The sequence below is a fragment of the Chlamydotis macqueenii genome, chromosome 4 (genome assembly GCF_036417535.1).
Source record: "Chlamydotis macqueenii isolate bChlMac1 chromosome 4, bChlMac1.mat, whole genome shotgun sequence".
Lineage (NCBI taxonomy): Eukaryota > Metazoa > Chordata > Aves > Otidiformes > Otididae > Chlamydotis > Chlamydotis macqueenii.
In genome coordinates, this window is record NC_141559.1 from 26,486,775 (window position 1) to 26,499,323 (window position 12,549).

The 12,549-nt window shown below is 39.2% G+C and overlaps 1 protein-coding gene across 1 annotated transcript in view; it reads left to right on the forward strand.

Moving 5' to 3' along the window:
• Window positions 1–3,790, forward strand: part of DKK2 (dickkopf Wnt signaling pathway inhibitor 2) — a 44,004-nt gene extending 40,214 nt beyond the window's left edge. Inside the window, exons 2-4 of the mRNA XM_086747061.1 lie at window positions 1,879–2,029; window positions 2,694–2,843; window positions 3,371–3,790. Coding sequence (XP_086603187.1) covers window positions 1,879–2,029; window positions 2,694–2,843; window positions 3,371–3,621 — 552 coding nt within the window. The 3' untranslated portion in view covers window positions 3,622–3,790. The remainder of the gene's footprint in view (window positions 1–1,878; window positions 2,030–2,693; window positions 2,844–3,370) is intronic.
• Window positions 3,791–12,549: the final 8,759 nt, after the last annotated feature.

Genomic DNA, 12,549 nt, shown 5'->3' on the forward strand with positions numbered 1-12,549 from the left:
AAAAAATGAGGGAAAGGATTGATGAGATTGAGGGGAGAGCACTTTAGTTCCGCTTTGCTAGAATATGTAGAATCCAGTTATGCCTTAAGAGAACCAAACAGGTGAGTGCTTGCATTTTTCCCTTATTGCTACTCCTGGCTAAAAGATCTGGCCTTTTTTGATGTTCATCTTCTCAACAAGGAACTCAAGAGGAAATGTTCATTCTTAAGGGAGAAAGACTAACACATACGTCAGGTTACTCCAGGCAGCTGTGGTCTGGAATCATTCTTCAAAGACACATATTCAGAGGGCAGAAGTAATGGGGCAGCAGCACTTGGGAAATATCCAGCCAGCACTTTTGGTACTGTAAAGTAAATTTTGACAAAGAAAATGACTAACAAAATCACATGGGAAATGGCATGGGTCCCCCTCCTACTAACAGCACTAGAGAAACTTGCTTGGTATTATTATCAGACCTCTTGTTTCTTCTGCAATTCTCAACAGAACAGCACAAAGACAGAGAAACAAGAAGTTCTCCATCTAAAAGAACAATTTTCAGTGCAAATCCTCAACATCATCCAAGTTTTTCTTTTCTGGGAACAATATAATCAAGCCTTGATTTAAAATATTATTAGAAAAGTAATCAGCCTACATTGAAAATTAGTCAGTTGAGCTTTTTGTTTGTGGTGAATAATTAATTGCAAGAGTCATTCTTGCAATCAAAGCAATACTTTGATTTCTTAAAAATGCTGGAGAAAATTAGTTGAGGAAGTATAAACATTGTTTTCCAGAAAGTGCCCAAGATGTATTCTCATCTTTTTATCTAAAGAAATTCCTCAAGTATAATTTGAAGAATGAAAAAAATCTATGATTAATTTAATAGGCAGTAAAATTAGATGCAGACAGAGAGCATAGTTGTAGCTGTGTGGGAGTCAGCAGAAAGGATCCTGGAATGTGGCAGTGTGTGTTGTTATGTCTCCTTAAAACATGTCTTTTCCTTTTGTGGGAATAAACTTTTCTTTCTTTCTCTTTATGGGAGAATATTGTGCTTTCACACCTTATTTTTTTTTTTTTTTGAAAGTAAATTTTCCTGGAAGATAATGCTGATTTTGATGAATATAGGAGAATTGCATATGTGCGTCTCTTCTTGCAGGGAATTATATATGCAAGAGAGTTTGTGCTCTACAATGCTGCTTACCATAGGGTGTTGTTTAGCAGGTGGCAAGTTTAAGAAGTATACTAAGCCCGTAAGTGAAGTTGAGGTTATCAAAGTGAAATGCTGACCAGCGATGTTTGTTCACTTCCAAGGAGTCCAACTGGTGTGGGCCAGTGCGCGGTGGTGCAATTGCAAAGGAGCTTGTACCAGTGCGGTGTAGATGTTCGCTGTGAGACCAGTGAACTTATTATCTGTCACTGTGTTTGACAACTATTACAGGAAAATGCCTCCTTGGAGTTTAAATTAAAATGTTACCTATTGAAGGGTGTGTTTCAGGATTTTTACTGAATGAGAGGAGTTTTATGGCTCTGTTTATTCTTCACTGTGAAGTTTTAAGCTCTTGCCTATGAATCAGAGGCCTGAACCCACAAAAATATGAGTTCTCTTCTGCCAACGTATCTTTGAGGCAATAAAAGATTAAACCACCATGGAGCTGGTGGTATCTCTCTGACTCTTTAAGCAAATGCATCTTCACCAGCAGTGTGAGCTGAAAGATTGCTATATGGCTGCAGTGAAGCATCCCTACCTGCATCTCCTGGCACACGTGAATGGTATCTCAACTGTCGTTTCTTTATTTGTTTGGGGCGGTTCAGTGGTTGGGTTTTTTTTCCTTTTTTTAAATGTGCTGCATTAATGCCTTGTACAAAGAAATGCTTCACTGTAAGCCTTTCTTTTACCACCAGGCCTATCCTTGCACCAATGATAAGGAATGCGAAGTTGGGCGATACTGCCACAGTCCTCATCAGGCAACGTCTGCGTGCATGGTGTGCCGGAGGAAGAAGAAGCGTTGCCACAGAGACGGCATGTGCTGCCCTGGGAACCGCTGCAACAATGGTACAGCAGTCCTTTCTTGGTTTTCGTCCACAGAATCAGCATTTTGATAGTATCTATCTCCTCTGAGTGTTCCCAGTAACAGTATTGTTTTCCTGGGTGACTGTGCTTCTTTTCCTAAACTAAGAAAACTTCATTTTCTACTTCATACCACTCAATTTTCTTTAACAGTATTTCTATGTTTAAGGCTTGTGTACTACCAGACTTTTTCCCATTTTGGGGTGAGGAAACCCCAAAATGATGCCACTGCTGACTAAAATCACAGTGCTAAAACCACAGTGTGGTTTGATTCACTGGAAGACTGCACAGAACCCATACTTTTAAGGAAGCAAAAGAGACTTAGTGAATCCTTGATCTATGCTGCCTGGGAGGGTTATAACCATCCTGTTTGCATCGCCATACTCTCCTCTGGAGACTGGAGAGAGAGATGTCTATGAGGCATTCTCTAGGTCCTGAACCATAAAGACAGAGTGACAGTGAGACTGTCTGACAGTGAATGCAGTAGAGCTGTGGTGAAGTTCAGGGTTGGGGATCAGGGACAGGGGTGTGATTAGAGCTGAATATCACTGAGACCAAGCCCCAGCACTTTCATGATCCTGGTGCTGACCCTGGTCTGTGTATGTTGCTTTTCCTCCTGTTCAAATCTTTGACTGTCTTTTCCTCACAGGTATTTGCATACCAGTAACCGAAAGCATCCTTACACCTCACATCCCTGCTCTAGAAGGGCCACGCAACAAGAAGAATGGTCATTATGCTGGCAAGGATTTGGGATGGCAAAACCTAGGGAGGTCACGCTCCAAGCTGTCACACATAAAAGGTAAGATCACATTTGCACTATACTGCTTTGTTCCTTCATGTTGTAAATCATGTTATTACTGTTAAGATACAGCAATGCAAACCAGAAATAGGCAGTAATTTTACAGGGAGTGAATGTCTATCATGAGAATTGACAGCATGGCTCAAAAAATGATGTAACATCAACTAACAGTTCCCGTGATCGAAACAGTGTCTGCTTTCCTCCCTGTATCAGAGGTGGACTGACAATCCATTTTGCATTTGTGCAAGATTGCACATATGTTCCTCTTGTAACAGGCATGTAATTAAGCACTTGTAATTCTGCTTACAATACTGTATGTAGCTGAATTTCTCCTTACTAAGTCTTATGGCAAGTCTCATTAATTACCCCCTTGAACCTTCCTAATTCATATCTTCCCACATCCTTCAAATTAGCCACAGATGGAATATAGTGTGTCCTTTTTCTGAGCTTCATTTGCATCAGTCTATGCTGAATCTGTACTCTCACATTTTCCCACAAGGTAAAATAGTTTGCTTGCTCTTTTTTAGGACACGAAGGCGATCCCTGTCTACGGTCATCAGACTGTATTGAGGGACACTGCTGTGCTCGCCATTTCTGGACCAAAATTTGCAAGCCTGTGTTGCATCAGGGGGAGGTGTGCACCAAACAGCGCAAGAAAGGGTCCCACGGACTGGAGATTTTCCAACGATGTGACTGTGCCAAGGGGCTGTCTTGCAAAGTATGGAAAGATGCAACCTCCTCTTCTAAATCAAGACTTCACGTGTGCCAGAAAATCTGAATGAGGATTGGGAAGATAGTATTAAGTGACTGTGGTTTTATGCATTTAATGCCTTATGGCATGGTGGGAAATAAGGACTGCAAATGAAAGCAGAATGGCTAAAGTAACAGTTAGGATAGGAGTAGAAACCACACCAAATGCATTTCTTTTTGAGCTGGTAGTATACACAAATGCAGCTGGAGTTCTCCTACTGTGCAGCTCTTCTGTAAATAATTTCTACAGTTTGTGAGAAATGCTAATATGCAAACAAATTAATGTCACTTACCTTGCTGTGTTGTCCCATGATGTTTCAGGGGTTCAGTGTTAGGGCTAGAGTGGTTTTTCAGCATGGTAATGGCTGCTAAATAAGTTGTATACATTGTGCTCCTGTAGGAAGCAGTGCATGCCAGGAAGACTCATACGTCAACACATTATTGCCCACATTGCAGGTGTGAGAAATGGAAATAAAGTTACTGTGAATGTCCACACGCCCTTGTCATTCAGGGCTGACACTTCAGCAAAGAAGGCACTCCTGCAGGACAAGAGTGCTATGTTTTGCAGGCCCCCATGAAAGAAGTGAAAACTTGCCATCTCTCAATTTCAAGAGAGCAGCAGTTTCTCTAAGAGGAAGAATTTAAAGAGGGTTTTGTTTCCAATACGTAGGTAAACTGGGTAAATTGAAATGCTTTATGTAATTCCGTGTCATAGTATGGCACTTAATCGCTTGTATTTGCCTCAGTTTACTGCTAGTATACTTTGGGTTGAACAGATGAAGCAAATACGTGCATGCTAAATCCAGAATTATTTACAGGCAGTAGTATTAGTCCTAAATGTACTTTCCTTGCCTAAGCATACTTGCATTATAGACATTTCCAAAAGAAATAGCAGAGTGTTGAAGTGCCTAACACAAAGAGCTATGAAGTTGTTTCACTGTTGCTGTTATAACAGATGATGTAGATATTTTTGAGGTGTTTAGAGCATACTGCTACAAACTCAAATTTTTATGTTTCATTAGTAGCAACAGGCTACTGATGGCACTCTGCAGAAGTATAATGGGTTTGTTCCTTAGAAAAAGGAGTTGGCTCTTGTGAGCACCTCCTGTCCTGCAGAAAAGGATGTCAGAAGATGATACGACCAAAAATGACTTGTTAAACACCACCCAATGTCACAGCATACCAGCCTCCAGTGTGCACACAGCCTGAACTTGATGTCCTCTCAGTCTGGACTGTTCTGCCAGGAATTATGGAAATACATGGACTGTGGAAACAGCTGACAACTCTACATTGTTTGTGTACTGGTTAAAAAAAGAACAGTCTCTGTCCTTTGACTTGTCTCCCAAGTCTTTTCAAACTTTTTCATTTTACCTATTTGCAAGTATTCCTTTGTATATACATTGGTAAAGAGACTGATATTTCTGATTCTATAATTGACCTACTGCTAAGTTGTAATTACCCATTTATAATTACCCATCTTCATGTTTTGTAATACAAGGGACTTTTCTGTTTAATCAGTTCTGAACAACGTGGGTAGACCAGTATGTAGTTTAACTCTGAAGACCATGTCACCCATACCTGACACCTTTTTCCAGCACTGTTTGTTTTTAAAGCTATAGCTTAACTACACCACCTGACTCAGAGTTCCACACACCTCAGCTATGTAGCCTTTATCTTTCATAAGAGTCTAAATAAGAAGAGTATTTCATACACCTCTCTCGCTTCTGGAGTTTGTTTTTATTGACCTAAAGGCACTGCTCAGAGACAGGGTCTTCTGTTTTCTAATAGTCTCAGTCAGAGTTTTATCTTCCTGTCCTATTATTGCAACTCTGCTTATTTCAGAGTTTTTCCAGTGTAACTGAAACAGGAAAAAGGCTTAGAAATAACATAATTTCAAGATATTAAAAAAGTACAGGAACTAAATTAGCAAGTGTTATTTACAGTGACACAGCACATACTCAGCAGATGAGCTCTATTCCTCTCTTTGTGACCACATATAAAATAAAATTATACCCAGCATGAGCAGGGGGGTGTTGCAGAAATGGTCTCTTGGCAATTTTTAGCTGCTCTTATCATTGGCCTACCCCTGCCTTTTCCTCTTGCGAAACATAGTTATTTGGGATAATTTATTTACAGGAAATGTTTAATGAGATGTATTTTCTTATAGAGATATTTCTTACACAAAGCTTTGTAGCAGAATATATTTGCAGCCTGTTGACTTTTAATGTAGAAAAATGTATAATAAGATTAAATATATTAATTGTCTTTTCTCATTCCTTCCAATATATTTTACCCATATTCTTTTCCTTACCTGCTGCTTAAGAGTAGTTCTTTCTGGAACTACTATGCAAATCTATTGGGGAAAAAAAAACCAAAAAACAAACAACAAACCATATTTTAGCTGTAAAAGAAAAAAACCATCTGATTGTACTTGTGTCTCAAAGCACTATGTAAGCTGAGTTTCAGTAAAATATATGAAGGTCATGTTAAAATCCACATGCATCATTTCTACAAAACTGGTTTATAGAATCACAGAATGGTTTGGGTTGGAAGGGACATTTAAAGGTCATCTAGTCCAACCCCCCTGCAAGGAGCAGGGACATCTTCAACCAGATCAGGTTGCTCAGAGCCTCATCCAACCTGGCCTTGAACGTTTCCAGGGATGGGGCGTCTACCAGCTCTCTGGGCAACCTGTTGTAATGTTTCACCACCCTCATTGTAAAAAATTTCTTCCTTATATCTAGTCTGAACATACCCCATTTTACTTTAAAACCGTTACTTCTTATCCTTTCACTATGGGCCTTGCTAAAAAGTTTCTCCCCATCTTTCCTGTAGGCCCCCTTTAGGTACTGGAAGGCTGCTATAAGGTCTCCCTGGAGCCTCCTCTTCTCCAGGCTGAACAGCCCCAACTCTCTCAGCCTGTCCTTATAGGAGAGGTGCTCCAGCCCTCTGCTCATCTTCGTGGCCCTCCTCTGGACTCGCTCCAACAGGTCTATATCCTTCTAATGTTGGGGGCTCCAGAGCTGGATGCAGTATTGCAGATGGGGTCTCACAAGTGTCAAGCAGAGAGGCAGAATCGCCTCCCTCGACCTGCTGGCCATGCTCCTCTTGATGCAGCCCAGCATGCAGTTGGCTTCCTGGGCCGCAAGCACACATTGCTGGCTGATGTTTAGCTATCTATATGCTCATCTTGGGACGGTTTACACCTAAACATTCAAGAATAAGTTTTGAAAATAATGCGCCTGGATGCATAATAAATGTCCTGTTTAACCAGGTTAAATAGGAAAGGTGCCCACACACATTCGCTGGATAGTGATACATCCCAGAGACACTCACAGTGGGGAAAGCTGACATTCCAATTACCTGGCATTTTGCTATAGGTTACCGTGTGCAATGCACTGCTGCACTATCTGTAACTAGCAATTCTGAAATGGCAGATAACAGCATTCAGCTCTAATAACATGAAACAATCCATATAACACAACTTAAAATATTGCTACTAAAACCAGCCACGTTCTGATCCCAGGAAAACACCTGCAGGGCTCAAGAAATGTTGCAAAATACTGGTTGTGGTTATTAAGCAATGTTACTTTTTCTGGTAACCCTTTGTTCGAACAGATGTACATTTGGAGGATGGAATGGGCTCCAGTGTTTGTACAAAATGAAAAGGTTTTGCTATTGTTATTTGCGATATTTGGTGGATAGGTCTTTGAAAATTCTAACAAATACTTTTAACAACAACATAATAAAGTTGTGAGCATCTTCAGGGTCCAATGACTTGAACAGAACTTGAGGCTTCCAAAGCCTTCAGAGATTTAATCTGGGAACAAAAACAATAGGCACAGGCAGTTCGTTGCACACCACAACATAACTGAACTGAATAGCATGCAAACAGTTTCACAAGAATGAAGTTTAATTGTTTAGAAGCCATTCAGTTAATAATTTGGGGAAATATACATCAGTTTGAGAACAAAAGAACAGCTAAATTTAGGGATAATTGCTCTCACTCACTGTATCACTCATCAAGGGAATTAAGAGTGACTTTGGCTCAGTAACATTTCAGAAATCTGCTGTCACGACCCAAATACTGAAGGGATTATTGCTGAACAATTCAAATATTCTTCCTATTAGCCTAGAATAGCCTCAGCAATGCAACATCTTGTTGGAAATACTTATTAACTTTCCTAAAAACATGGATTTCTACTCTATAATAGCCTATATTTGATATAGAATATAAATGTAGGGGGGAGTGTGTGTATTACTGTACTATTTGCTTTATCTTGCGTTGTTTGCCACCTACAGTATTTATGATCTGAAACATTTTTAATGTAAGCAATTAAAATAGATTTATGCACTTGTATAACACAACACTTTTAAAAGTATACATCCAGCACCCTGACACCTAAACCACAATTAACTGGAATTCAAGCCATCTTCTGCATATTCTGATTTTCCTGCTTCTCTCGACAACAACAACCTCAGCAAACACCATGAACTGTCTCAGGCAGAGGCTGAGAAGAGACATTCCTAAACTGTTCCTTCTCACTCGCCCTCTCTGCTTTTGCTTCAGAGCCCTGCATCATCATCCCCAATAGGAAAGGTAAATGCTATCAAAGAAAACTTGTATTTTTTGTCTCATACAGTTTCCTTCTGAGAAAGTCGTTTAAAGATATCCTGAAGGTCAAAGCCAGCAAATGCCTACAGCAGATACTCTAAGCCAAGGCTTTTAGGAGTCTTGAGATTTATCCTCTAACTTTCAAAAACTTAATTGCTAAGACATTTATATAGATAATAAGATGGCATTTACACAAAAATAAAAAAACCCCTAGCTCTTTGGATTGTCAATCGAGTGTTCTGACAATAACTGTCCACAGTTTGGGGGTGGCGGGGGTCAAGGGCACCAAACACCCTCCGCAACCAACCTCACCTGTAGTCCCTGAGAAAGGGAATCATAATATTTCACTGAGATGAGCAGAAACTTTCTGCTCAAGTGCCTTATTATCTAATACAGTTTTTACCATGCCCACTGCTACCAAAGAGGGCTTACAGTTCAACACAGACCCTACACCCATTTTATGTTTTGCATTCAACTTTTTATGGCTATAGTCAGTTGCTTAAATATGGCAAATGTCTGCTGCAGGTCCCTCTTACCTTACTGCTCTGCCAGCTTTTTACAGACCTGCTTAAGGCAGCAGAGCAGGAGGTAAGGAGAAAGCAGAGAAAATGGTGGTGGTGGGGAGGGTTGACTGGAGAGCGCCAGCCAGAAGCTTGAAATGGCAGGCAGGGGGGGAAATCTACATTGAAATTTCATTAGATGCTACTGAAAAAAAAAAAAAAAAGGTGAATGTTTGTGTATCACACCCCATGACCAAGAATGAAGGAAAGGCAAACGGTGCTCTGTGTGTTCCTGAGCTGCTTCCCCACAGCACTGACCCAAAGCAGAGAGGCCTGATGGAGTGATTCTGGTCCCTCAAAAGCTGAAGTGTTGAGCCTATGTCCCCTGGCAGCAGTATGCCTCTCACCTTGGTCCTCTGCGTATCCCTATCTCAGTAATTCCAGAGGATTCAGATATGGCACCAACCCTCAGGCACATTGTTCATACAACATTGCTATAGCTTGCAGCCTGCCCATGCCTAGGAATCCCACTGGAAGGAAGGGACAAAAGCAGGAGACAGATGCTGCGTTGCAGCACTCCAGCTGGTCCCAGAGCTATTATTTTGACCACCACTGATGAGACTGACCTTGATGGATATACAGCATCGGATGGAGCTCATTGAAAACTTGTTTATTCTGGCAGCTCCCTGTTTTTTTTGGAATTGCTTCTTGTTATAGCGTGAGTGTCAATTACTTATTTACAAATGTCTGGTACCAATAAACTCTTTGTTTTTCACAGTACCGGCTTGCAGCTTGATTTAGAAGTGGTTTGCTGCATGCCAACTTCCTGAAGCAGAGGAAATAATCTTTTAAAGGAAATTAAAATTTTAAGAAGCACTGGCTTTTTATTTATTTTTTTTTTTTTTCCTTTAGGAAAAAGCTGTTTAGAAAAAGAAGAGGAAAAATACATAATTAATACAAAATTCTTCCTGACACAAATCTTAGTCTTTGAGTCTTAGCAAAACTGTCATTCTCTACTGCTGTTATCAAAGCTGGCTAAAGAGTAGCCAACAAATCAGAAATGTACACCTGTGTGATTGCCACGGCATGTGTATTCCTGTTTTCTGTTCCTCATAAGCTATTCTTTATTTCTGAGAGTATGTTATTCATCAATATTCACTCAATAGGCTTGCATACTTAAAAAAAAATTAACTGTTAATTAAGCATTCAATAATTCAGTACAGTCATAAGAGTAGGTCTCACAGATATCGTGTCTTTCCTTAATAGCAGTAATTTTTAATGGAGCCATAAAGGTATATAGAGACATACAAAGTAATGAATGATATGGTTCCGGAAGGAATTTGCCAGGAATTCTGTAATGCATTGCATTAATGAATCCAATGATCATTAACTAATCCAATTAATCTTCAGAAAAAGATTCTTCCTCAGAGCAGAATCCAGAATTCTTTGTGTTTATTCAGGTACCAACTTCCAAACATTTTGAGATTCACTTATGAAAAGCTCTTGTAGAAGTGCATGGTTATACAATTGCAATTACTTACCATGTGCAATTTACAGAATACGTATATCTTCAAGAAGCAGAAGAAGTCAAATTAAGACATTTGCTGTCTAAAGTTTAATGCTGAGGACCAGACGTTATCCAAGACACAGTGCAATCATTTAGGACTTGTGTTGTTCAGAAACTGTCTTAATAATTCCAGCTAAAAAACAGATAAAAGCTTTAGTACAACTCAACTGAATGCTGGAGTGACACCATGACTGTAAAATCATCATCACTGTGCACACTGCACTGCCGTATACCTTCCAGCATTTACAGAAATAAGATTTAACTCCGGGTGTCTTGTGATAATTACTGCTTGAAAATAAGTGGTTATAAATAGGCAATTTCTATCACAATGCCATAAAAAAGAGTTGTAGCCACATAATTTCTGTATTGAGTGTCGTTACCATAATTGGTGAAACAACTCTGAGTAAGCAAACAGGAAGACACTCATACGAAGAAATCGTGCTTTGCATGCAAACATTTTTTTAAAAGATGGAATTACTTAAGTTCAATCTTACCTTTAAAAAGGGTAAAATTCCTTATTGTTGTCTTCTCCATCTGAACAAAAAGTTTATTTGTACATAACCAAACATGTAGTTAATGAGCTTCTTTTCTGGCAAATGTTGTCAGAGTAATTTTACATGTCCTAGAAACCACACAGGAAAGTAGGAGGATTTTAATTGCCTTTTTAAAAAAATAAGTTACTAGAATTTGCAGAATCTTTCAGGAATATTCCACTTCTATCTGTCTAATTGCAGAACTTAAATCAAAGTAACTGCATGAAATGTAAAAGAAAGAAAAACTGAACTGCTGTTTCTACTATCTACTAAGCATGAACAAATTGAGTAGACAAACTGTCAAGGAAACATGAGATGAACGTTGAAACAGGTTGAAATAAATGTTAAAATTCCATTTCTTTCAGTACAGTCTGAGTATTTCCTGAAATACTTCTCTGAAACATAAACACTTTGAGTAAATAGAGGCTGATTTACCAATGATCCAATAAGCAGAAAGTCCTGTAGAAGTCAGTAGGAGCAGCTGAGGTGCAGCACTTCACTAATGTTATTTAATGTCCTTGTGTCACTACATGGCACAGATCACCTTCCCTGAATAATAAAAGCAAACCCAGAAAACACTCACTGCAGAGCTGGAAATACTTCAGAGATCAGCAGTAAGAACATTGCAGGAATGAAAAACAGTTGCAGGAAAAAAGATTCACAGAGGAGAATAAGGAGGATTAGTTTGAGGGTCAAGGGTTTACTGGCTATTTTAGAAAGAACATTACTGTGAAGATGATGAACTGCTATAAATTAATGAAAGGCTGACAGAAGATAACCTGATGCAATAATTTATAATTCTTCACATCAGAAAGAAAGAGTAGGTCAACATAATATTCCCGTGCATAGTAAAAGATTGTATTTTACCCACTTAGCCCTTTTAAACACAACCAAGAACATTTTCCTAAAGCATGACTTGCACATGGTGTCAAATAATGTTTCCCTCAAATAATCTCAATTTGAAGTCGCAAAGAGAGGAGGTGGTTTGTTCCGGATTTAAATACACGTGGCTCATCCTCATTTGTTTTTATTTGGATTTTTAATTTTTTTTCTGTGGATGAAGGAGACATCTAATACCTACTAATTTCTTCTCGTTAAGGTACTTCTACACTGAAAGCCACTCACATTTCAATCTTCTTAACAGTCTGTGTCACGGTCCTTTTTGCTAAAAGCACATGTTAGCATTATAGAACAGCCGAAGAGAGGTAGCAGGAGTTTTTTGACAGCTGTACTGGGACATCTGAGGCTTTGGCATCTAGAAAAATTGGTGAGACTGTTTGGGATTTTGGGACAAGCACAGTAACTGCTAAAGTGATCAGCAGTTAAATGCTCATATCAGCTTTGTTGACATTTAAATTAGTACCTGTGGAGACACTCAAATAAATGCTGCAGTTTAAAGCTCATAAGAACTAGAGCTAGTGGGAAAACCTGTGCAAAAGATTTTTTTAAAATTAGTTTCTTTCACTGCTTCCATTTAGGGGTAGAAAATATTTTTTTATCATGGATTTTTATGTTTGGCCAGTTCCAGATACAAACACATTTTATACTAACAAAGTATTCATTAGCACTGCTGCACCTTTTCTTGCAAAAACCAATACTGCAACCTTGATATTTAGAAAAATTCCTTAGCAACAACTGTTGACTCCAGCCCTCCCTATCTAAGCTCCCATCACAGAAACGGTTTCCAGTTCTTAGGAAGGTAACATTGGCAATAGGAAATAGAGTGTAACTTTCCTTCTTC